Here is a 25,124-nt window from a genome sequence, read left to right as displayed (position 1 = left end):
ATATAAGGAGCTGTACATACATTCCTATTGATGGACATATTTACTGACTTTCTGATCTTTCCCAGGGCTCAGCGCACAGTAGGCAGTGATTACAGCTAAGCCACATACATGCGGCTAAAAGCAGATATGTTACACACACACACACGCACCCGCCACCCTTGCAGCAGTAGCCGAGAAAGAAGAAATGAGAGCTTGGGAATCATACCTGTTCCAGCTTCATCTCTTACCAATTATATGAACCCACGCAAAGGTGCTTCACTTATTTCCTCATCTGTAAAATGGGGATGAAACCTATCCCATGGGGTTCTTACAAGTCTTAAATGAGAGAGGGGGAAAGCACTTCACACAGTGCCTAGTATGTAGTAGGAACTCAATAAACGCTGGCAGCTTTCTTCTTGGGAGCTACTTCTTAGAAAGCCCTTCCCTCCCCGATGCTGCCCTCCAGTGGACTAGGGTTCTCCTCCCCCTATGCAAGGTGGGTTCCACTTAAAACAGATTCAGTAGAGGAAAATCTAGATTTGAAAAACAGGTCATTTATTTCCCCACTTACCAAAAAGGTGGGGTATTTTTTTTTTTTTTTTAGTTTTAGACTGGAAGATATTTCAATTCCAATTTGACTTACAGAAGTACAGTTGAGCCCGGCCAGGAGTGGCTCAGTGGTTGAGCATGGACCTAGGATCCAGGAGTTTGGGGTTCGATTCCCGGTCAGGGCACATGCCCGGGTTGCGGGCTAGGCAGCCGATCCATGACTCTCTCATCATTGATGTTTCTATCTCTCTCTCTCCCCCTTCTTTCCTCTCTCTGAAATCAATAAAGATATGTTTTTTTTTAAAAAAAGTACAGTTGATTCACAGTTGTTCAGAAACTTGTTTCCTATCTAATTCTATCTTCCTTATTCACCTCTACTAATTTTTCCAAGAAAAAATTACCCTGACCCTCTTCTTCAACTCGGCCTTTCCCCCAGGCAATGCTCTAGTGTTTTACTCACCCACACAGTTGTCACAGATGCTGCAATGGGAGGCCCGGGGAGGCCGGAAGATCTTGCACGTATAACAGTATTTCAGCTTTACAATCTGGTTGTTTATCTGGAAATTCTTGATACGAGGGGGCGGTCGCTGGCCCTGGGGCACTGCACCATTGGTAGCTTCTGTAGATCAGTAAAGACAGTTGACATCACTGCTAGCCATCATTTGAACCCAAAGGTCTCACCATTTTTCCAAAAACAATGGGAGTAATCCAAGATTCCTTAGGCCCACTGTCTTCTCCAGACCAGCACTTCCCAACTAGACTCTCAACATCAGAGTGTCCCCTTCAAATTCCATTGCATGCCATGCAATTCTTTTGTGCGCATATGAAAAAGTGTTTCTTCAAGTTTTTGGCTGATTACAAATAAAAACACTCATAGAAGAAGAAATAAAATGCCTAAAAAACATAAAATGAAAACATCCAACTTCACTTATAATCAAAGAAATAAAAATTAACACAAAGATACCATTTCTATGTACTGTATTAATAAATATTAAAAAGAATGAAAATACCTAGTGCTGGCAAGGATGGGAGAAGGTATTTTTATACATTACCAGTAAGCAATGTGGCAGTAGCTACCATAATTTTAAATGTGTTTATTTTTTGACCCAGAAACCTTACTTCTAGGAAGTTATCAAAATTACAGAGATGTACAAAAGATGCTGACATAAGGATATTTGTCAAAGAGTTCCTTTTAATAGTGAAAATCTGAAAATAACCAATGTCACAACAGGAGGTTGGTTAAGTAAATTCTGATACATGCATAGGATGGAATATTGTGCAGCCATTTAAAATGGTGTAGACAAGCCCAGCTGCCGTGGCTCAGTGGTTGAGCATCAACCTATGAACCAGGAGGTCACGGTTCAATTCCCAGTCAGGGAACATGCCCAGGTTGTGGTCTCATCATTGATGTCTCTCTCTCTCTCTCTCTCTCTCTCTCTCTCTCTCCCTCTCCCTCTCCCTCTCCCTTCCTCTCTCTCTGAAATCAATAAAAATACAGTTTAAATAAATAAATAAAATGGTGTTGACAAACAAATGACAAGAAAATATTCACAATATATTGCAAAATGAAAAAGTATAAAGGATATTATCTTGCAAAAATAAAATATATGCATGAAAAAAGGCTGTTAATACTTAGAAACAGAAGAACAATTACTTTAAAATAACAGTGATACATGTTTATTGCAAAAATTTTGGAAAAACCAGAAAATATAAATAAGAAAAAATAAAGAGTGCCCTCGGCCGTCCCGGATCTGTCTCTTGCTTCAACAGTGTTTGGACGGAACAGACCCAGAGACGCCGCTTCTTCCAGCCTCCGACCGCCTTCCAACGTCTTCTCCAGTCACCACCTTTGGAACCACCTCAGTGGTCCTCAGCCTCCGAGACCAGCCAACACCGTTTTTCAACCTTAACTCCTTATTGCTGGGCAACCGTGAGCTCCCAAATTCGTCAGAATTACGCCACTGAGGTGGAGGCTGCCGCCAACCGCCTGGCCAACCTGCATCTGCGGGCCTCCTACACCTACCTCTCTCTGGGCTTCTATTTCGACCGCGACAATGTGGCTCTGGGGGGCTCGGGCCACTTCTTCCCCAAGTTGGCGGAGAAGCGCGAGGGCGCTGAGCATCTCTTAAGGATGCAAAACCAACGCGGTGGCCGCATCATCTTCCAGGACCTGATGAAGCCTTCCCAAGATGAGAGGGCAAAGCCCAGGATGCCATGGAAGCCGCCACGGCCTTGGAGAGGAACCTGACCCCGGCCCTTGTGGACCTGCAGGCCCTGGGTTCTACCCGTGCAGACACTCAGCTCTGTGATTCCTGCAGAACCACTTCCTGGAGGAGGTGAAGCTCGTCAAGAAGATGGGCAACCACCTAACTCACCTCCGCAGCTGGTGCGCCCCAGGCTGGGCTGGGCGAGTATCTCTTCGAAAGGCTCCCCCTCAAGCACGACTAGGAGCATTGGAGCCCAGAGGCCTCTGAGGGGCCCCTCTGCAATCCCCTGGTGTCTGGCTTTTACCTGAGCCTCTCCCCCAAACCCCTACCCGTTTCTTTTAACCACCCTGGAGCCCTCTCCCATGCATTGGGCCAAATGGAAACAATAAAGCTTTTTGCAGCAAAAAAAAGAAAAAGAAAAATCACTGACAGTCTCTCAGCTCAAGGATATTTGTGCATTTTGGTTTATTTCCTTTTACCTTCTCTTAACAGATAAACATGATTTTTTAAAATTTGAGATCATGTTATAAATGCAATGTTGGACCCTGTATTTTTCACTTTAAGACTATACAATAAACATTTCTTTCTATGATTGTTAATGTTTTTTCTGAAAACATCATGATGGATAATACAATATTCCACCATATGCATATGCTTATTTATTTACTCCTTCTATATTGTTGGGCATTTAAGTTGCCTCTGGTTTTCCACTATTTAAAATAAATATCCTGCATGCAAAAACTTAACAATATTACAAATACAGCTAAATCCCCTTGATCACCACCCCAATCCCAATCCCCTCCTCCCTTCCTCAAGAATATATTCATGTGTTAAAATTAATTTCTAGCCCTAGCCAGTTTGGCTTAGTAGTTAGAGCATCAGCCCTTGGACTGAAGGGTCTCGGGTTCAATTCTGGTCGAGGGCACGTATCTCAGTTGCAAGGCCCGATCCCCGGCCCAGGGAGGCAACCAATCAATGTGTCTCTCTCGCATCAATGTTTCTCTTTCTCTCTCCCTCCCCTTCCACTCTCTCTGAAATGCAATGGAAAAATATCCTCAGGTGAGGATTTTTTTTTAAATTTCTAAAACATAAAAAAGAAAAGCATGTTGAATCTGAGCAGTAATATATGAAGTTTGCCAGCATTAAAATAGCTAGGCCCATATTAAAAAGAAAAAAGGAAAAGAAAAAGCGATTCACTAAAAATCCTTCTACGGTAATTTGTGTAAATCTGTATCTATTTCCTTTAGCTAAACCCTGAGAGAAGTGGAATTACTGGGACAAAGGGTACGAACCCTTAAAGCCCATATTACTCTTGCCAAAGTGCTCCCCAAATTGATAGGTTTGCACGCCCGCCCATCTGCAGCACACGAGAGCGCTTGCCTTGTTGCACCCTCGCTATGTAGGATAATTCTAAAAACAGAATATTTTTTCAATTCATTTGGATTTTAAAAATATCTGCCATATGGAACTTTTCTCCCCTTTTTTGCGGAGCGGGGTGGATGCTGTGAAATCAAACAATAACAGTGTTTCACAGTCTTAAAAGGATGGGGATCGGATGGCTGTTCGTTAGCGGAGATGAGTACCAGCCACCTTAATGTCCCTTTGCAGGGGCTTTACATGGAGGCACCTGGAAGACAGAGTTCCCGGTTCACTCTCCCTGTGAAGCGCTATGACGCAAGGGAATCGCCGGTCTTCGTGCCTCTGCTCCCCCCACCCGCAGCATACCCAGCACAGAAAGTCCTCACTTAGCATCTTCCGCAGGTTCTGGGGCTTGAAGCGAAACAACATATAATGAAACCAATTGTACCATAGGCTAATTAATACAAGCAAGAGTTAAGTTCCCCCGGCATCTCATCCACGCTATAATGAAACTATGTTGAATAAACCGATGTTTTTCAAGGCCCTGCTGTACCGGCCTGAACACTGAATGTAAGTTGACAAAAACACACACAACCTGCTGGCATAAAAATAAACACCCGTATGCGTAAGAACTCAAGAACGCACTCTTCTATGGAGAGAATCATGCCAAATGCAGAAGTCACAAACGTGACCGCTCAAGCCTGGACCCCAGGCCCAGTGATCTGGCAAAACAGAGATAACCTTGCTAAGGAACCTGCTGGGGCATGCAGGAGACAAGTCACGGCAGTGCCCACACGTGAATGGAAAGTGAATGACAAAAGAATAACCCAGGTAGAGAAAAGACACAACCCTCCCTGCTGTCTTGCTCCTAACTGGGTCTCCACCAACTCCAGCTGTGCCAACACGCCTCACCTCCGCTTTCTTCCCACCATTCCCATCCTCACCCCATCCCTAAGGAGTTCGAGCTCAGATGTGCACAAACCTATGTACCCACAGCTCAACTAAAACACGAAAGTTTTCAAAAAGAAATTCACTCAGAAGCTAGAGGGAAACACGGCTAAAATAAAGAAATACAACAGTTTGGAGGCTTTCAAAGCACTCTAAAGGAGTATCAAATCAGCGTGCCGTCCACCTTAAACTTACACGATGTTATATGTCAATTATATCTCAACAGAGCTGGAGGGAAAGAGAAGAAATCAAGTGGACATGGGAGAACAAATTTCACTGAAAATAGCACGCATGTAAACATTAGGAATAAACTCAATATGGGAAGTACAGAAACTACATAAAGAAAACCATAAAAAATTAATTATTGGGAGTAAAATTCAATCTGAAAATAGAAAAAGACATGCTATTTTTTTGGATAGGCAGGTAATATTATAATAATGTAAATTCTCTCAAAAATAACACATAAATGTAATGTAAAACCTACTCGAACCCCCATAGGTTCGTGTTTTTAATTAAATAAAATATTAAAATGAGAAAACACACACACACCCTAAAAGAACTAAAGGCTAACCACAGTCGTGCTCAACTGGTGTAGCTTTTAGTCTTGTAAGTCCTGGGTCCTTTTCTTCTACTCTGTCGGGCTCAGATGCTGACTCAGGCTACTCGGGTACTGGACTTGAGAACAATTCAGGCAGGCACTGCTGTTGGGTCTGGTGGGCTCCTAGGCCCTGTTAGTACTGGCATCACAGCCTTCTCTCCCAGCGTGAGCTCCCAGGATATCCCCTCCCCTAGTCCTGGGATGTTCTGCTTCAATTCAGGGAGCCAGTCCTACCTGAGCTGCAGACTGCTCTATAATGAACCTGTAACTACTTCCTTACCATACCTAGACTTCTCAATGGTTCCTGGCACCACAGCTGTTCCCTCTCACCTTGTGTGTTCTCCTAAAGCAGGAATTCTTGGTCATGGGCTCATGAATGTGCTTCAAAAGTTCTATGAGTCCCTGAAATTACATGCAAAATTGTATGCATGTGCATGCATGTAAGAATATTTTTATGAAGAGAAGGTTTATAGCTTTCATGAAAAAAATCAAATGAGTTGATGACTCCCAAAGAGTAAACAAAAAACAAAAATCAAAACTAAAACCCATCCTCTTGGGAACAGTATAGAAGACCTTGGTAACAAATCCCTCCTGAAATGCAGCCCAACACGGGAAAGAAGGAAGTATATGACTTTCAAACCTTGCAGCACCTACCTTAGCAAATTCACAGAATGGGCATGATCTCAGATTCAGGATCTCAGAGGGAAAAGCCTAGAAGTGATTGATCATCTGCGACCACTCTATGATTCCATTCCGTTACTAATTAGAGCCACCCACTGCATAGCGTGTTGCCAGCTGGTTAGAAAACCCACCTATCTCCATTTCTATGAAAGCTGCTTCATCTGGCAGGGCTCGAGGGATCACTCCAGGGTCACTGAAGCTGGTCCTCAACAGTGTAGCCATGGAGAAAAGGAAGAGCATGGCAGCAAACACAGGGATGGCAGGAGACAGCTGGACAGCCAAGTAACGGCATCTGGAGAAAGCAAGCAATTGAACATTTAGTTACACCTACCCTATATTGACCACGAATTGTTACCAGCATGTCAATCTGATCACCACAAAACAAGCAGTACCTGGAGGGCAGGGCCCATGCCTTTTTTTTTTTTTTAAATCCTCACCTGAGGATATTTTTTTCTTTGCTTTTCAGAGAGAGTGGGGGGGGGGGGGGGGAGAAACATCAATGTGATAGAGACACATCGATTGGTTGCCTCCCACACGTGCCCCAACTGAGGCCAGGAATCGGATGGAGCTGGCAACCAAGATACATGCCCTTGGCCAGAATCGAACCTGGGACCCTTCAATTCACGGGCCGATGCTCTAACCACTGAACTGAATCAGCCAGGGCAGGGTCCATGCTTTTTACTTAACTCAAATCACGCCAAACTCCTAACATATGGTTCCCTACATAGCGGGAGCTCAACAAATATTTAATTGATTGAGGCCACCTATAACATACAGAAGACAGCCTCAAGGGACATCCCTTACCCCCAAAGCCCAGTCCCTCCTATCAGCCTACTGGAAGTCGCATTTCCTCTGTGCCTCAGGAAAGGCTCGCAACTGTTAAGGTCAGGGAAGCAACTGAGCCTGGACTTGCAAGCATCGCAGGTTGCTCTCACCCTGGGAATGTCTCGAGCTTTTCATACCCACCCATCTGGCATTGGGCCTGAGCTCCAGGAGGAGGAAGGAAATATGAGGACTAGTCATGAAGCAAGGCCCCAGTGTCAGACACAGAGTATGTTCAGCATAAAAAGCTTCAGGGCTGCTGGCTGACTTTGCAACATCCATTCCTCTTCTCTCCTCAATTAGCTCAGCTAGTAGGTAACGAGTGACCATAAGGAAATAAAATTGTTTCCCCTGAGCACCCCTTCCCAGCATCCTGTTTGCTCCCCTCTTTCTTCATAATCCCCCTAGAAGGCCATACCTCTTCCTCTCTGGATAGCCCAGCCCTACTCATCTGTCAGGTCCCAGAGACACCAATGCCATCATTGTCATCAAAACCATAATTTACTAAGCACTCACCCTATGCCAGGCGCTGCACGAAGCTCTTTATATGCATGATCTCACCCAATTCTCACACTAAATCTGTGAGGTTGAGTCCACTGTACCCATCTGACAGATAAAGAATCTGGGATTTAGAGAGGTCTTGCCTCCTCCGAAAGGCTTCTCCTAAGCCGCAATAATCTCTCCCTTCTCTACCCACGTCATCCTCACTGCCAGAGACTCCTGTTGTTTCCTGTTTTTTACTATGTTGACCTCATCTGCCCCAACTGGACTTCCTAAGAGCCAGAACCTTGTCTTTTTGGAGTAGGAATGCCTGGGTTTGAATTCTGGCTCTACCAGCTCCTAGTTGGGTGACTTGGTTAACTTCAGTCTCCTTATCTGTGAAGTGAGGATAATAATAGTATTCATGGGGTCTCTGGGCGGATCAGATGCATGAATATGAATAAAGTGCTGCCCGGCTGGGCGTGGCTCAGAAGTTGAGCATCAACCCAGGATCCAGGAGATGGAAGTTCGATTCCTGGTCAGGGCACATGCCCGGGTTGTGGGCTCGATCCCCAGTTGGGGACGTGCAGGAGGCAGCCGATCAATGGCTCTCTCTCATCATTGATGTTTCTGTCTCTCTCTCTCTGAAATCAATAAAGATATATTTTTTAAAAAACTAAATAAAAAAAAAGAGGAAAAAAGTGCTGAGAACTGCACTTGGCACACAGTAGATGCTAAGTAAATGTCAGCTATTAACATTATCATTGTGGTTCTGCATCTCTCAGAGCCAAACGCAAGTATGGGAATAAAGAAGCTATCAGCAAATACTTGTTGCGTCAAACTGAATTTCAAATCAAATAAATGGGAATATGCGGTGAGAGTTATCACTGACCTATTTCTATTCTCCTCCTGGCACATGTTCTCCTCCAACACGGAGATCTTCTCTTGGAGGCAGACTGTAAGTGGGTAAGCAAGGGCCAGAGGGAGAGTGGAGAAAGCAAGCTAAGGACAAAGGCTCACTTCATTGGCATGGGGATCAGGCAAGCTGCTGGCCACTCCGAGCAAGCGTTTAACCCCGGGTTGGACACTCGCTGCACTTTGGGAACAGTCGCCATGAGATCCTCTCCTCCCTGCCACACGCACGGCTCCATGCGGGGTGCAGACCGCCTGTAATATTAGGCTGAGCCATTTGTCATGAGGGTGAGCATATGTAGGGAACTTGCCAAGTCACTTTTGTGGCTTTGTTTGTTTGTTTGCTCGCCTGCTTATTTGTTTTTAACAAAATCCTTGGCCGTAGCTCGCTTTTGTTTGATTTACTTCCCTCTAAACGCCAAAGGTGGAGGGAAATATTTAGAGAACTGAAGGATCTGGCTGAGTTCAGGGTAATTAAGGTCCTTGAGTACCACGAGCTTGTGGAATACCCTCTTTTCCGTTGTTCCCCCTCACTGGTACAGGTAATCAAGAAGTAAATTCAGAAATGAAAGTCACCTCCGCTGATCAGGGACCCAGAGGCCACAGGTGAAGCACAAGGCTCAGCTTCATGAACGAGCTGAGTGAAATCCCCGCACTAACAGAAATCAGCCATCTTCCGAAGATCATTATTGAAAACAAAGGAGTAATGCCTCCAGGACTCACACTGCCCTGGTGTACAGTCTCCAATCGAAAGCCTTAGAAAAATCAGAGTCATCTGATTGGACACCACAGGGAGTGTAAATTGCTTTATTACATGGAAAAGATAGAGAGTAGAACACACACACACACATACACAGATACACACATGCACACACACACACACACAAATTAATATTGCCCCTATGCACACAAGGACTCACCCAAGCTTAACTAAGTCAGACAAAGAACAACTTAGATTTGAATTACGCTACGCCATCACGGATAAAGGTCTCTGTAATCTCCACACAGACTATCTTCTGCACCTGCTAAAACAATCCACTCTGTATGTCAACAAGTCCACAACAGGCCCATTGTATTGTCCTCCAGGGATGAGGCTACTGGCAGCCAGTTGTCGCTAGTGAGTGGGTGTGGCTGGAAAGGCAGATGTGGGACCAGCAGGCCTTTCTACTCCGAGTAAGAGGAAACTTAGAGAGCCAGCAGCTAAGACTGTTGTGAACTACAACCCATCGTGCCTGTCTTTAATAGTTATGATCAGAAATATTCCCCTAGGTTAGTCCCACCACTGCAGTAAGGTAGAGATCCATCTCTGACAGGAATAAACTATGTGAAGATTTCGTGGTAATTCCCAATACCGATCCCAAAAGTCAGAAGTATCCTCAATCACTAATTTGTCCTACTGAAAGACTGGGTATGTCATTCACAAATATAAGCTAACTGTTCTTGGAATAATGATATCCATACACTTCTGGAAACAGAACTCTCCTTTGTCTTCAAAGCACCAAAAGACCTTTCCCTCTCCAGGGAGTTAGAAATTGCTTTTCTCCCTTGTAAATTTCATATCTTCAACCCTGTCCCCACTAAGTCTTCATTTCTGCCACCTGAAGGGGCATCGTCATTTTAAGCCCTCGGGCTTCCATAGCTGGGCTAGATGACTGGACTCCCACATGTCCCACAGCCCACATGGTGGTACTGACCAGCAGTAACCAGCAGTGCCAGGCTGAGCTGGTGTGCCATGTACCATCCCCCATTCCTAGCATGCTAGTTCATTGGAGGGCCAATGATAATGACGTAGACTTCAATTCACATGAGAAAACTCAAAAGCGGTTCATGAGTGGAGCTGGCAAAAACCCAGAGTCGATGGCAGGGCTCTGCCGCACACTGATTATCTATACAATACCCTGCTTCTAAGTCCGCCCAATAGCTTTCTTGCTATGTTTTCTGTTGTTGCTCTTTAATCAGTACACTCAATCAACCAACAAGTATTTATGGGTCTAGCAAATGAAGAACAAGAGAAACAGGAGTTAATTTTGTTGGGGAAACCATAACTGACATATGGAACAGCAAAAGAATGAGATAAGGCCAATAATGACGTGTTAAGGGTGGCTGCTTGAAACTGCTCCCATAGCAGCTGTTAAGGGTGGCTTTAAGGAAGGGCTGTGCTTGGATCAGCAGGAAGCACTCGAGGATTAGAGAGCCCCACAATGGTCCTTAGTCCCACCTAATAGAAACAAGCCTTTGCCCTAGCCGGTTTGGCTCAGTGCTTAGAGTACTGGCCTGTGGACTGAAGGGTCTCGGGTTCAATTCGGGTCAAGGGCACATACCTCGGTTGCAGGCTCATCTGCAGCCCCAGTCGGGGGCATGTGCAGGAAGCAACCAATCAATGTTTCTCTCTCTCTCTCTCTCTCTCTCTCTCTCTCTCTCTCTCCCACCCTCCCTCCCTTCCACTCTCTCTGAAAAAGCAATGGAAAAAATATCCTCTGGTGAGGATTAAAAAATAATAATAAAATAAGTAAATAAATAAAATCAGCCTCCAGATTTACTGCTACGTGACAGTCAGAGGAAAATGCATAACCCTGTTTTGCTCCAGTACCAATGGGGAAAATGAACCGAACAGAGACATTTTCAATCCTGAGGCAATGGGCCATCTCACTGAGGACCAAAGCCTCTATCCAAATCTGCTAAGTAGTTGCCCAATTTCAGTTACAACAAATCTCACATTTCAATTATAGCAAATGAAACAAATTTCAAATAGAACAAATGACAAACTTCAATTATAATAGACTCAGTGCTCAAGAACTTAGAACAATTCCCTGCCGCCTATTATATTAAGCTCCAAACTCCACAGGCGAGTATTCCGAGACCCTCCCATCCCCTGGCCTTATCTGGGCAGCATTATAAGGTGCTTGTCTTCTCATTGCTCCATTCCAGAAGCATCCCCCCAATCACACTGAATTCACTAGCTTCTTGGTGCTACAAGAGGCATAAGGCGACTCCTTTGTTGTTCCCCCCTCCTTCTCCCCCCTTCCTCCTCCTTCTTTTTCTTGGGGAAAGATTTAGGAGGTCTCCTCTCTCCCTCAATAAACATCTCAACTGATGTCAGCATGCTGGGGGACATCCCTGTTCTTCGTGCTCACTTTCCCCAAAACAGAAAACCACTGTACTCAATTTAAGACTCATTCTGCCCTGGCCAATTAGCTCAGTCGGTAAGGAGCGTTGTCCCGATTACAGCACGGTTGCAGGTTCGATCCCTGGTCAGGGCACATACAAGAATCAACCAATGAATGCACAACTAAATGGAACAACAGATCGATGTTTCTCTCTCTGTAATCAATAAATTAAATTTTTTTAAAAAGACTCATTCTGAAAAGATGGGAGATGCATTCAATAAAGACTCATTACCACTAAAGGCAGAAGAGGCTGAAATACACAGATAAATTCTGAGTGACAGAACCTCAAAGAATTGTTAAAGGAAAGCACACTGCTCAGGGGCCATAACTCAGTCTTTCTCCAGGAACGTGCTTTATTAGGAAGTTGAACTTAGCTAGGTACTATAACAGAATGATATCACAGAGGCAACTACTGCCCAGCCAGTGTGGCTCAGTGGTTGAGCATCCACCCAGGAACCAAGAGGTCACCGGTTCAATTCCTGGTCAGGGCATGTGTCCGGGTTGCAGGCTCCTTCCCCAGAAGGGAGTGAGTGTGCAGGAGGCAGCTGATCAATGATGTTTTTCTCTCATCAATGTTTCTATTTCTCTATGCCTCTCCTTTCCTCTCTCCCTAAAAATCAATAAAAATATTTTTTTAAAAAAAGAGGCAACTACTCCTTTCTAAAACTCATTTGGTTGACCAAGTCACAGACAGAATCCTAGGCTAGATGAAGCACAAGACTGAAGCCCCACAGAACAGTTCTCTAGAGGATGCTCTCTTGGTTAGAGATCACGACAGTCACTCTTTCCTCTTCTGAATCTCACCTAAGGAACTTCGGGAGCCTGGACCTTGTACTTTCAGCACAGATATTTTGTCACGTCAGTTTGTCTTTGGTCTGTATAGCCCTGTGTCTCCTCAAACCTGGTAACTTTGTGTCGTCAGACTGCCTTTTCTCTTCCATCTGCCCTCAAGGACATAGTGTCCCTTTCACCGGGATCACCCACAGAGTAACGAGCCATGGATTTTGCTCTGAGCCACCCTCATCCTGGCAGCGGGGACTAGGAATGGCCACAGAGGTGATAATCCCTCATGACTCACAAAGCTTACTTTCTAGGTTCACCCTTAGAGATGGGCTTCCCTGCCCTTGCGAGGCTATCAGAATACCATGCCAGAATGCTGCCAGTATTCCGCAAAGATGCCTTCATTTTCCAGGAGCATGAGCTGGGGAGGCCCAAATAACATAGATGCCACTAGGCAACAAACGCTAGCTACCAAGAACCGAAAATATGCTGGTCTAGCATCCAGGCCTATGTACAGCTTTAGTAATCTGAATATCTTCAGGATTCCATAGTCCAAAGCTAATAATGACATAAAAGGTAATGTCATATAGAGGCACTGGCTGGCCAACCGATCTTGATGAAGAAACCTCACTTCCGTGGGCCCAGTTTCCTCACCTGCAAAAGAATGGGGATAGTCTCCAATGTCCCTTCCAGCTCTATTATTCTATGATTCTGTAAGTCAAGACTTACATTTCAATTGCATCCAGGACGTATTCGTTCTGCAACTTTTACTGACCACCTACTCTATGTCAGGCCTGGTGAAGAACACTGTGAGGGCTATACAGACATAGGAAATAGTCCCTGACGTGGAAAGAGCACAAAGTGCAATGACCACAGAAATCAGAAATGTAAGAAATGTCATATGATTATGTGTTAAATGAGTGGTATGTACAATTAGTCCCATGAGTGCAGAAATTACTAGAGGGGTTTCATAAAGGAAGACTCAAGAAAGGACTTGAAAGAGAGGTAGAATTTGGAGAGGCTAAAAGTGGGACAGTTACTAAGCAGTGCTACGAAGTGTTTTTCAGTTCATCCAATTCAATGACTCCTCTGTACATCACAAGCACCCATAAGGGTCAGTCCAATGGGGTCGATAGTGTCTTGATAGGAGTCCTTCCACATACAGCAGAGTGAGGCATAAGCACTCATCGTAGCAGCAAACTGCTTCTACTTCAGTGGTCAAGAGTCACACAATCATTCTTGTCACAAGAGAAGTCTGGGCACCCTGACCCCACTAGCGATCTGGTCACAGTTAAAAGCAGCAGCTAGGAAGCCAATTCCAGAAAAATAGTGCACTTCATCCTTTCCCCAAGCTTTATCCTGAAGTGGAGTTTGACTAAAGACCACAATCGCCTTTCAGTAGCTGGAAAGCTCACAGGTTGTCAGTGTCACTCTGCTCTAGTGTCCTGACATTCCCGGCCAAGCTCATCATACAAGCTGGACAGGGTCTGGGCAGAAAGGACTGAGAAGGGTCCGTGTGCGCAAAGTTGAAACTGGCAGACACACTCCCATTGCCTGGATATCTCACCCTAAAAATAAATTAGGAAATCCTTTTTTTAAGCACTGTACAATTTCACTGCTTGATATTCACATACATTTACCATAAATACAATTATACTTAAATATATAAACACTTAAATACAGCTACCTCCCTGTAATCTTCTAGCCTCTCCTTTTCTGTGTGTATATTTGACTCTTCCAGTCACAAGAGTTATACAGAATTTCAGGCTCTCAGAGTTGCAAGAGGCTTAGTGACAATCTAGCCCAATTTCCCATCCAGGGCAAAAATCTACTCTGACAGCAGCCCTGAGAGATGGCCGGCCGGCTTCTTTAGAAACGCTTGTAACAATACAGAGCTAACTAGCTCCTGGATGGACAACCTTTTTTCATTCTATGTATTCAACCTACTGTTTATCCACTAAAAATTACAGGTCCCTCCTTTGAGAAGTCGAAACGTGTAAAGGCAAAATCCAAAAATAAAAAGATTTCCACTGGCACCGCCTGCACCGCATGCTTCTCATCAAGGGGCACGCATATGCCTGACCAGATTTCTCAAGCCATCTGGCAGCCCCAGGGCTGTGCCATGGGCAGCTATAAATCAACCTGCACTTGTTCCTAAGCACCTGCTGCAAGCAAGACCCTGTTACTGAATGCAGATCCAGATGTGCCACAGGACCCGGACCCTCTTCCCCAAGGCAAAAATGCAGCAGCCAGAGGAAGTGGCGTCCACTCTCCTGGGCCATCTGAGGATGAAAATAAGCAGCCCTTTGTCACCCTCACCTAGCTGAAGACAGGGGAGTTAGATCAGCTGACTTTCTGAGGCCTCCCTAAGTTCTAATGCTAAGGAAGGAGCCCATATTCTGCCCCCTCAGACCCTACCCCCCACTGTGTGCTTGGTAGTAAATTACACACTCCAAAGAAAAAGGCTGACCAGTCCTAGCTGGTTTGGCTCAGTGGACTGAAGGGTTCCGGGTTCAATTCCAGTCAAGGGCACGTACCTCTGTTGCAGGTTCAATCCCCAGCCCCGGTCTGACGAGTGTGGGAGGCAACCGATCAGTTTGTCTCTCTCACATCAGTGTTTTTCTCTCTAAAAAAAATCAATGGGGGGGGGGGACATCCTTGGGTGAAGATTTAGCAAAAAAGAAAAAGGCTGACCAGAAAGTGACTCCATCCTTCAAAGGCATGCTGCTTTCCTTTGTATAGCTTGTCATTAGTAAGGCACAGGGCAGTCGCCACCTAGAATGTCTGTGTGTCTGTATATCACACACACACATTCACAAACACAGACTCCACCGTTCTCAGTGAAAAACGTCTGTCACCAGGGCGCCCGCCCCTTCGGTCAGAGTCCTACTTCCCCATTCCATTCCTCAGCTAATATATTTACTTCCTTCTCCTCCCCCCCTTCTCCATCCCCCAGCCCTACCCTCCAAAATATTTACTCTGTTGCACTGACAGCTGGAACTCCGGGCAGTTTACAAACAACCACACCCTTCATCGCTGAGGGCAAAGTGTGAGAAATAACTCGGGGGGGAAAAGTCACGTTGGCAGAAAACTCAACCTGCCTCCGTCTAACCGTAACTTGGCTCATTTATAAGCTCACCCCACAGGCAGTTTTCTTCAGAAGCCTTCGGGTCTAAGTGGTGCAGATCCAAACCTGACTCCGTCTGGCTCCCAGATTCCGAAAGGGCCAAACGCCAAGAGCTCCAAATTTTCATTTCCCCTGGTAGGTCAAACCACAGGTTTCCTGGGCCCAGAATTCCCAGCTCGCTCAGGGGCTGGAAACAAATCTCATTTCTGTTTTGAATGGTTTCAATCACACAAAAATTAACCCCAAGGCAAAGATGGGGGGGGCGGGGGCAGAAAGAGCTAGTGATTTGGCAGCAGATGAAGCCAAAGACCGGGAAGAAGACAGAGAGCAGAGTTCAGCTCTGCACTTTGGAAAAGCAGCGAGGCAGGAACAGAGCAAAGCAAACTTGGAGAGATGGGTCGGGGGCGGGGGGGATTTTTTTGTCGTTATGCGTGTGCCTGCCTGACTGCACATGCTCACTTGTACCACATACAAGTACACACACGCCATGAAACTCAGACTGGAAAGCAGCTAAGAAGCCATGATCAAGCTGCCTGACTTTGCCCAATACTTCACCAAGTCGACAGCAGCAGCAAAAGTGCCTTTGACAAAGAGCTCTTCTGACCTTACTGTCCTATCCCTGTTATGAACTGGGTCCCCTTCCTCCCCCTGCTGTTCCTCGAGCCAGCTGGCCAAGGAGCCCCCTCCTCCCTGCCATGGCCAGGGTGCAGCATGGGAGCTCCCGTTCCAGGTCAAGTCGGGTGCGGCTTGCAGTCTACACACCCCTCTTGGCTCCTCAAGGCCCTCCTCATAATAGCCCCAAGCCAATTAGCATTGCTCCCATCTCGAGTGCACAGCATTCTCAGAACAACCAGGAGTGATGTCACAGTACCCTAGAATGCAACTAGCCACCTCCCTGGCAGGTGCCCTACACAGACTTTGAACAGTGACTCTAGCACTGGCTATTACATCACAAAAAATAATAATAATAATAACTCCAAAGCTGGTGTCAAGCGCACACAAAATACAGAGTTGTTTATGTTGAGTGATTTTGACTGGGGAAAAAAAGGAGCAACTCACAGTTAATAAGCACATATGTGCCACACACGCAGCTAGTTTGCAGCACAGCTGAGGCTGGAGCCAATCTGCAGGATCCCAAGTCAGTTAGCTTTTCAATTTAACGGCTAGCTGAGAGCTAAGTCCTAAGTACATAGGCCTCAGAATAATAGAATAGGTGAGTATGGTGGGGTGGAGTTATGACCACAAGGGGTACCCCTGGGCTTGGGAGGGGTGGGGAAGAGGCAGTCTATCGCTAAGAACCTTAGGAGACCACTGAAAAGGGGAGGTGAAATCAAGGCAAATTCCTTTATTTCCCAAGTGTGCTAGGGGTAGCCCCAAATCAGTGCTGTCATATTAGTGTGGCCTTTTCAGGCAACACACACTCTGCTATAAGCATAAAGCAAGGGATTCAGTTCACATGACCTATAGACACTGCTCAAGAGGACAGTGACGACCATCCAAGGACCACCCACAAACTTCCCAGAAAGAAGGTTCTTCCCCAAGATTCAAAGTAATCATTGGCAGGCGGCTCTGCACAGTGGAAACTCACTCGAAGGCGAAGAAGAGCGTACATGTCCCCAGGATGAGGAACAGGGTCAAGTAGAAGATGCCCTTTTGCCGGGCCATCATGACACGGCCATCGCAGCAGAAGGTGTTCCTGCCTGGGAGTTTCTCCCATTTCCGTGTCACCTTCTTTCTCACCACCATCACAGACATGACTGGAATTCCTGCTCCAGGTGCGCTTTGCGATTACAAGATGGAAGAAACAGAGGCTGAGCCCAACTTCAGACTCACGTTGCCCGCTATTGCTGCTGCTGGGTCAAACATCATCAAAAGTCCAACTTCCAACCCTAAGAAAAAAGACACACACAAAATGAGGTAGGAATATGAAAATGCAGTTCAATCGCCCTTTCCCGAGGCAGAAGATAAGCCTGAAAGGGTGGGGGAGCGGGAAAAGTTTATTTCCAGTCTATGCCTGTCCTCTAAAGAGAGAAAAAGTTAAAGGTTCTCCAAAGAGGAGGAGGGGGGGGGGAAGGGGGGAGGGGGAGGAAGGAGAGGGCTAGTATATCTTCTTCTTTTTTTTAATGTATTTTTATTGATTTCAGAGAGAGATAGAAACATCAGTGATGAGAGAGTCATCGATTGGCTGCCTCCTGCATGCCCCTGACTAGGGATAGAGGCCACAACCAGGGCATGTGCCCTGACCAAGAATCGAACCGTGAGCTCTGGGATCCTAGGTCAATGCTCCAGGGCTGAGCCACACCGGCTGGGCTCATGTATCTTCTTAAATAAACCCCTATGTTTCCAATATAATACTGATGATTTGTTCATCATAGAACCTTGGAGCTGGAAGGATTTTTATAGGTGATAGCCCCAATTAATGGGTTGGAAGTGAGTCAACTGAAGACCAGAGAGAGAAAAATAACCTATCCAGGGTCACACAACCGCAAAGCTAAGCCAAAAAAACATGTCTGCAGACTTTTAGTCCTGGGAACTTTCCACTGTACCACATTGTTCTATAATCATCATTAAAAGGACTAAAAATAATAGTTTCTGTCCTTAAGGAGCCACTCTGTCCCTTCCTCCACTCCTTCACCTTCTTTCTTCAATTAGCCACTCAAATATGAATCACACCAGGGAACAAGTCACCCTCTGGCAGCGCTGGGAGGTTCTGGACAGTCTGGACACATATCCAGGTTGTATTTACTCAAAACAGATTTCCCCTAATCAAGTGCTTTGTAACTTCCTGAGTTCGGGAAATGAACCAATCTTGCTGGTCTAGCCTAACAGTTTGTGGGAATCTGAATGAAACCACTTCACAGACCTGTAGGTGGAAGGCTGGCTTAAACAGGAGAGGTTCTGGAAGGGTGGGAGGGAGGGGAAGGGAGATGGCAGCAGTCGGAAAGGGTCATAAAGGTGTTTTCTGGGCTATTTCATAAGTACCATCAATGCTTAGCATCCTGAATTCCCAAGCCCGGCCTTTCCCAGCCACTGTCACCCTTCTCATCCTCTGAGGGATGGAGCTGTGGCCTCTACTTACTGACACCACATGCCCCACGCTGGCACGACTGAGGCGGAAGCCTGCAGCCTGACGGGCTGATGAGAAACAACTTGAAATCATTCCCCAGCCGGACAGGGCAAGGGTCCAAACAGGGACTAGGCAAGGAGCCCGGCAATCGGAAGGTGGAGGGCTTGGGAGAGGGGAGGGGGCACCAAGGTGCAGAAAACACTTCCTTTGTGTAAAACTAACCTGGAAAACAATCTCCTCCCGATAACCCGGCCCAGCAGGAGAAGAGAGCAGGAAGGGGAGCGGGCCTGGGAGAACAAAGATCGAAATCCGTCCAGAACCAGCGACCGCCCACCCGCCCCGGGCCAAGGCCCGAGTCCCCGGCCGGCAGCGGGCGCGGCCTCGGGAGGCCCGCCCTGCCTCCGCCACGCAGCGGACCACCGCCCCAGGCGGCTTGGGACGCGCGCCACCTCCACACGCTCGTACACACTCGCACACGCCCCGCCACGTGTAGTCACCCCGATGGGGGCTCCGCGGCTGGCGACTTGAGCGGGGCAGCGCCAAGGTCCGCAGGTCCCGACGCCGCGGAGGGGCTGGCAGCCCACCATGCGGCCAAGCCCAGGAGACCCCAACCCCCACCCCTTGTTACCTGAACCTGGGAGCCCAAACTCGGCCAGGGACTGAGGGCAGGAAGTGGACTGTCCCAGGGGACCGCCTGGGCCGCCCGAGATGGCAGCGACTTCTCCTCCCCAGCCCGGAGGCTGCCTCCTCCAGACAAGGAGCCCCTATGATCGGGGCCCTAAAACAGCTGTGGCAGCCGCCCACTGCTGGCCGAATGGAACGCTCCTCACGTCACCAGGTCGCTCCAGTGGTTGCTCGCCCCCCATTGGCTGATTGACCTCAGCGTCTCCGCCCCTGCCAGCCCGGTCCCGAAGTACCATTGGCTACTGCGAACGCCACTCAACGGTGCCCCCGCCCCACTTCCCCACCCATCTCCCGGCTTCGTGCCCACCTGCCTAGCGCTGCAAGCCTCCCTTTGGGGTCCAATAGCCAGCACGTCAAGTGTCGCTTTCTATTAATATAGTTACGCAGAGACGGAGGTGAAGGAGAGTTCGGATAGGACGGGGGAGGGCTGGGGACCAGCCCCCCCCCCCCACGGTGAGCCACTGAAGCAGCACTGGCTCGTGGATCCGGGCGCTCAACCCAAACTGGGCCTCTCCTGCCCTACTTGCCCAAAAGCAACCGCGGCTCGGCATTTTACTCTTTCGGTACAAAGCAAACAAATATAAAAAGGAACTGGAAAGCGGTAACTGTCCTTGAGAACAGAGAATCATTTTGCAGTACCTAGAACAAATAATTGACAGTGAGAAAGTTACAGAAAATCTACCGACAGAGCATAGATTCTTCCAGGTAGGTAATAAAGTCAAGATTGCCCAAAAGGTTGGAAATTACTCTTCGCTTTGGAGAGCTTATGATCATGATCATTGGGGAGGGGGGAGCTAGGATCCAAGGCAGAATCCCCACCCTCCAAACGCATTGATTTTCTTCTGTCCCCCATCCTCTGCAGTTGCTGCTACAATGAGCCACTGCTACTGATCCCAGGGACTCGCATCCTTCAGAAGTTCAAGGTTGCAGTGGGCGAAACAGTTCAGAATGACGGCATAGATATTATTGGACGGACTTGCAGAAGCACTGGGTCTGTCTCCACTAGGATGGCTCCGAGCTTCCAAATAGGAGAAATATGAGAAAGGGCTGGAGGTGGCCTCTCCTTACCTGTCACGCTGCTGGGGAGAGTGTCTAGGTCGCCAGCTATTTTCCTGAGCTTGAATAAAATTTCTCTAGGGTGGGGATGTTTGCAGTTGATACAGAAGAGGCTGCCAAACGTCTTCCCAAAGCAGTTTTCTGTGTTTGCTGAAGAACCATGCACGTGGTCAAGAACTATGTCTCCTCTACACTATTTGGGTCCCACGTGACATGAAGCAAAAAGCTACCTGATGATAATTACATTTACCACTTTCCTGGCACCCTTCCCTGAACAATTGAAAAGAATTAAAAAATCACTAGGTGATCTCCTTGTGACAGAAATGTGTTATAATGAATTTGCTGAAGAAAGTGTGTTTTTAGAAAGCTTCTACTGTTCCTTAGCATTCATGCTGTTTTTTGGGGGTTTTTTGATTGTTTGTTTGTTTTAAACTTATCTTTATTGATTTCAGAGAGAGGAAAAGAGGGGCAGAGAGAGAGATAGAAACATCAATGATGAGAGAGTCATTGATTGGCTGCCTAGCTCGCAACCCGGGCATGTGTCCTGACCAGGAATCGAACCCTGATCTCCTGGATCCTAGGTTGATGCTCAACCGCTGAGCCACGCCCGGCTGGGCAGCATTCATGCTGTTTATAATCATCGGTTGATTTCTGATAAAACATATGATCGATATCACTGTCTCCAATTCTCCCCCCTTTGAGGCCTGAAGGGTGCTGATGCTGCACATGCTTGGTATGGAAGGGAGAGGCACTTCCCTCAGCCTGGATTCCTGAGCCCATGCTCACCCCAGCTGCCGTCCTCCTGACTGTGGAGCAGTCAAAAATAAACCTCCGCAGCACCCAAACATACTTGGGCCATATCTCAGGTGCAGGTGAAGCCTGGGGAATCCTGGAATCCGTGTGTCATGGCAACACATTCCTGAGCTCTGCCTCTCCCTGCCCTGGGTCACATTCCCTCCAGGATTGAGTAGCTGTGTAGGTCAGGCTCATGTGAATACAATCTGATATTATTTGTGTTCACCACAAAAAGGAAAAATAGGGAAATGTAATATGGACAAGCATTCCATAAGGCTTCCTTCTTAGTAAGCACATCATTTTATATCGTCCTGAAAGTCTTAATAGACACACAACCAAACTGTGACTATAAACTGAGATTGTTTCTTTCTTTTCTGTTCTTTTTTTTTCTTTTCTCTTTTCAATAAACCTCCAGACTGTATGCACCCAAATTAGTGTTGGTTCCTTTCAAGGGGAGTTACAGGCACTTGGTGAGCGCTAGAAACACTGCTGGAATCAAGGTACAGGCTTCCATTGGGTGATGGTATACATCCTGGTGAGCATTGTTTAAAAATGCCTGTCTCTGGTCTTGACCAGTGGTTTGGCTCAATGGTTAGAGCGTCAGCCCTCAGACTGAAGGGTCCCGGGTTCAATTCCAGCCAAGGGCACGTACCTTGGTTGCAGGCTCCATCTCTTGCTGGGCCCCGACAGGGCACATTTGGGAAGCAACCAACCGATGTGCCTCTCTCACATCAATGTTTCTCTCTCTCTCTCTCTCTCTCTCTCTCTCTCTCTCCCCCCCTCCCCCTCCCTTCCACTGAGCCAAACCAGCTAGGGCACTCTCCCACCCTTCTGCTTTCTCTGAAAAGCAATGGAAAAAATATCCCTGGATGAAGATTTTTTAAAAAACAACTGCCTGTCTCTGGCTTCTCCCAGGAAATACCAATTGGCGTACGACTCTGGTGCCGCAGGAGGGCCCGGAGGCACCGGGGCCCTGGAATGGGAAGCTGAGGGCCTTCCGTGGATTATTTGTCAGTGGCATCCGGGCCTGAGGTCACAGCTGGCCAGGGTGGGGGCCCGGGGCCCAGGCCACTGAGCTCATGGAGGCAAGGCCAAGGACAAGGAGTAGATCTCCATCACCAAGCTGGGCCACCTGGTCAAAGACATGAAGGTCAAGTCCCTGGAGGACACCTAGCTCTTCTCCATGCCCATCAAGGAATCTGAGCTCATTGACTTTTTCCTGGGGGCATCCCTGAAGGACAAGGTTTTGAAGATTATCCTGGTGCAACAGCAGGCCCGCACCAGTCAGAGAACCCGGTTCAAGGCATCTGTCACCACCATTGGGGACTACAGTGGACATTGGTCTGGGTGTTAAGCACTCTAAAGAAGTAGCCACCTCCATGGGTGAGGCCATTATCCTGGCCAAGCTCTCTACTGCTCCTGTGTGGTGACACCACTGAGAGAACAAGATCCTAAGCCCCACACTGTCCCTTGCAGTCCCTTGCAAGGTGACCGGCCGCTGTGGCTCTGTGCTGGTGCGCTAATCCCCACCCCCAGGGGCACTGGCATCGACTCAGCCCCTGTGCCCAAGAAGCTGCTGCTGATGTCTGTGCAAAAGCTTCATGGCCGGACAGACCGAGGTTCAAACCCTGGCTCTGCTACTTAGTAACTTGTGTAAACTTCAGCAAGTAATCGATCCTTTCAGAACCTATTTCCTCATCTGTAAAACAGAGCCAATACCTACTTCATGTAGTTGTAAAGGGGATTAGAGGTAGTGTGCGCTCAATGTCTGGCATAGTTGAGAAACACAATCAATCAGTTTGGTGTGTTAGGATGACATCCATACCTACTGTCCTCTCCCACCTCCCTCCTTTATCTACACCGCCGACTGAGAGTAGAGAGGTAGGAAGGAGACCCATCCTTCACTTTGCTGAACCTGTGGCATCCACGTGTCACCACGTTTTCATAGACTCGAAATTCATCACTGAAGGTCATCCTTATCTGACTGAACGCTTGATTTCGCAATCCTGGAGGCACCCTGATCCCTGGCTGGGAAGAGCTTGGGCAATAATCCCGTTCTAGTGGAATGGCTGTTTTCTAAGCACCAGCATCTCAAGTGAATCCTCAGCCATGGCCATTACATTATCTGTTTCAACAGGCAAGAGATGGCTGGGATTTCTTTCATCACAAACCCCCTGCGTTCCCAGCACTGTGCTGGGATGGTTGGCTCCTGTCAGAGACCGAGAAGCACCTTGAAGATGCCACCATGTGAAAGCCAAACATGCAAAAATCCCAATAAAAAACCGCCTGGGATGGCAGGGAAGATAATATCACAACGCAACTGAATTGCTCAAACCGAGCCTGTTTCTGCCTCCGATGCCTATCTGCTCCTGCTGGTTCTCAATTTTGTTTAGTCTCTAGACTGTGGATTTCTGACTCCACCCAGAATGGTTTAAGTGCTGTGCTTGAGCCTTCAACACTAACCCTAAGACTACCCCCTCTAACTAAATAAGAGTCATCACACCATTTAGTGAGGAGCTCCTCTGAGCCAGAGATTATACTGCATGCTTTATACAGATTTGGTTCCTAGACTGTGGTCTAAACTTAATGTCCAAGTGAAAGCATCTGACACTGACCCAGCACAGCCTTAGTCTCTGACTTTGTCCAGCCCTCTCATTCCAGGAGCTGACCCCAAGGGATTGTGTTGCCCCAAAATATAAACTGGTCTATCAGTCAATCATTAAGTATGTAGTGAGCACCCACAGTTGGTTCAGCCTGTACTATGGACTATGGGAAATACCAAAGAAGTATTTGACATGATCCCAGCCTCTAAGGAACTCAAAATATTCTAAGGGAGAAAAGACCAGCTCATGTGAAGTCATTAAAGATAAATAAAAAACAGTGTAGAGTCCAGGTTTCAACTGTGCACAGCAGACTCTCCAGTCTCTTAAGGAAAGCTTGCCTCAAAAGGTTGTATCCTCTCAAACAAAGTTGGTAGAAGAGTAAATCGGTAAAAATCTTTCAGTAGAGCTATTTGGTAGTATCTCTTAACATTTTTACATTACATAACCATTGACCCAATAATCCTACTGCTATCTAGAAATACTACAACAAATGCTCAAAGATAGATGTCCAAAGGTGTTCACTGTAGCATTGCTTGTCATTGCAAAAGTTCCTTAATTATTGCACATCCACATAGTGGAGTACTATGCAGCTACTGAAAATAATAAGGTAGAGCAAATATACAGGAAATAGCAGACCATCGCCTTTCTGCATGTGTGTATATTTCAATAAAAATTTTACATTAAAAAATTATGCACGAGGAGGGGGGCATGGAAACCTGAGATTTATAGCCCATCGGTCAGAAGCACAAATGACAACCCGGACTTGCCATTGGCATCTAAAGTGGGGTAGGAACAGTCTTGTGAGATGAGCTCTTAACCTGTGGGATCTGATGTTCTCTCCAGGTTGATAGTGTCAGAACGGAGTGAAAGTGTAGGGCACTCAGCTGGTGTCACAGAGAACTGCTCATTGTAGGGACAATTCCTCACACATTAGGTATCAAAAGTGTTGTGGGTGTGGTGGTAGTGTGAGTGCAAAGGAGAAACACAGCAGGGAAGAAGGTGGTTTTCCTAACACACCATCGCACTCAGAACAAAAGCCAAAGTCTCCCAGCCAGTGTGGCTCGGTGGTTGAGCATCTACCCATGAACCAAGAGGGCACACGTTGGATTCCTGGTCAGGGCACATGCCCGGGTTTCGGGTTCAATCCCCAATAGGGGGCATGCGGGAGGCATCTGATCGATGTTTCTCTCTCATCCATGTTTCTACCTCTGTATCCCTCTCTCTTCCTCTCTCTCTAAAAACAATAAAAACATTTTTTAAAGAAGCCAAAGTCATTCCAATGACTTACTAGACCTTACACAATCATCCAC

General features: G+C 47.0%; 1 protein-coding gene and 1 pseudogene across 5 annotated transcripts in view; one reads left to right on the top strand and one right to left on the bottom strand.

Moving 5' to 3' along the window:
• Positions 1–25,124, bottom strand: part of ZDHHC9 (zDHHC palmitoyltransferase 9) — a 56,776-nt gene that overhangs the window by 12,800 nt on the left and 18,852 nt on the right. For 2 of the 4 annotated variants that reach the window (XM_081124968.1, XM_081124969.1), the window contains 3 exons: positions 17,198–17,498; positions 6,453–6,613; positions 989–1,147 (listed from right to left, as the gene is read on the bottom strand). In XM_081124968.1, coding sequence (XP_080981094.1) covers positions 989–1,147; positions 6,453–6,613; positions 17,198–17,364 — 487 coding nt within the window. In that variant the 5' untranslated portion in view covers positions 17,365–17,498. Of the gene's footprint in view, positions 1–988; positions 1,148–6,452; positions 6,614–17,197; positions 17,499–18,898; positions 19,107–19,304; positions 19,513–25,124 lie in introns of those variants that run through there. The other 2 variants (XM_081124967.1, XM_081124970.1) reach the window with 2 other exon arrangements.
• Positions 1,554–2,976, top strand: LOC308551625 (ferritin light chain pseudogene; annotated as a pseudogene). Its single transcript has 2 exons — positions 1,554–1,563; positions 2,247–2,976. The product of its transcript is annotated as a ferritin light chain pseudogene (transcript).

This window comes from Miniopterus schreibersii (genome assembly GCF_964146895.1).
Source record: "Miniopterus schreibersii genome assembly, chromosome: X".
NCBI lineage: Eukaryota > Metazoa > Chordata > Mammalia > Chiroptera > Miniopteridae > Miniopterus > Miniopterus schreibersii.
The sequence above is the reverse complement of the archived record's forward strand: the minus strand, read 5'-3'. Positions and strand labels throughout refer to the sequence as shown.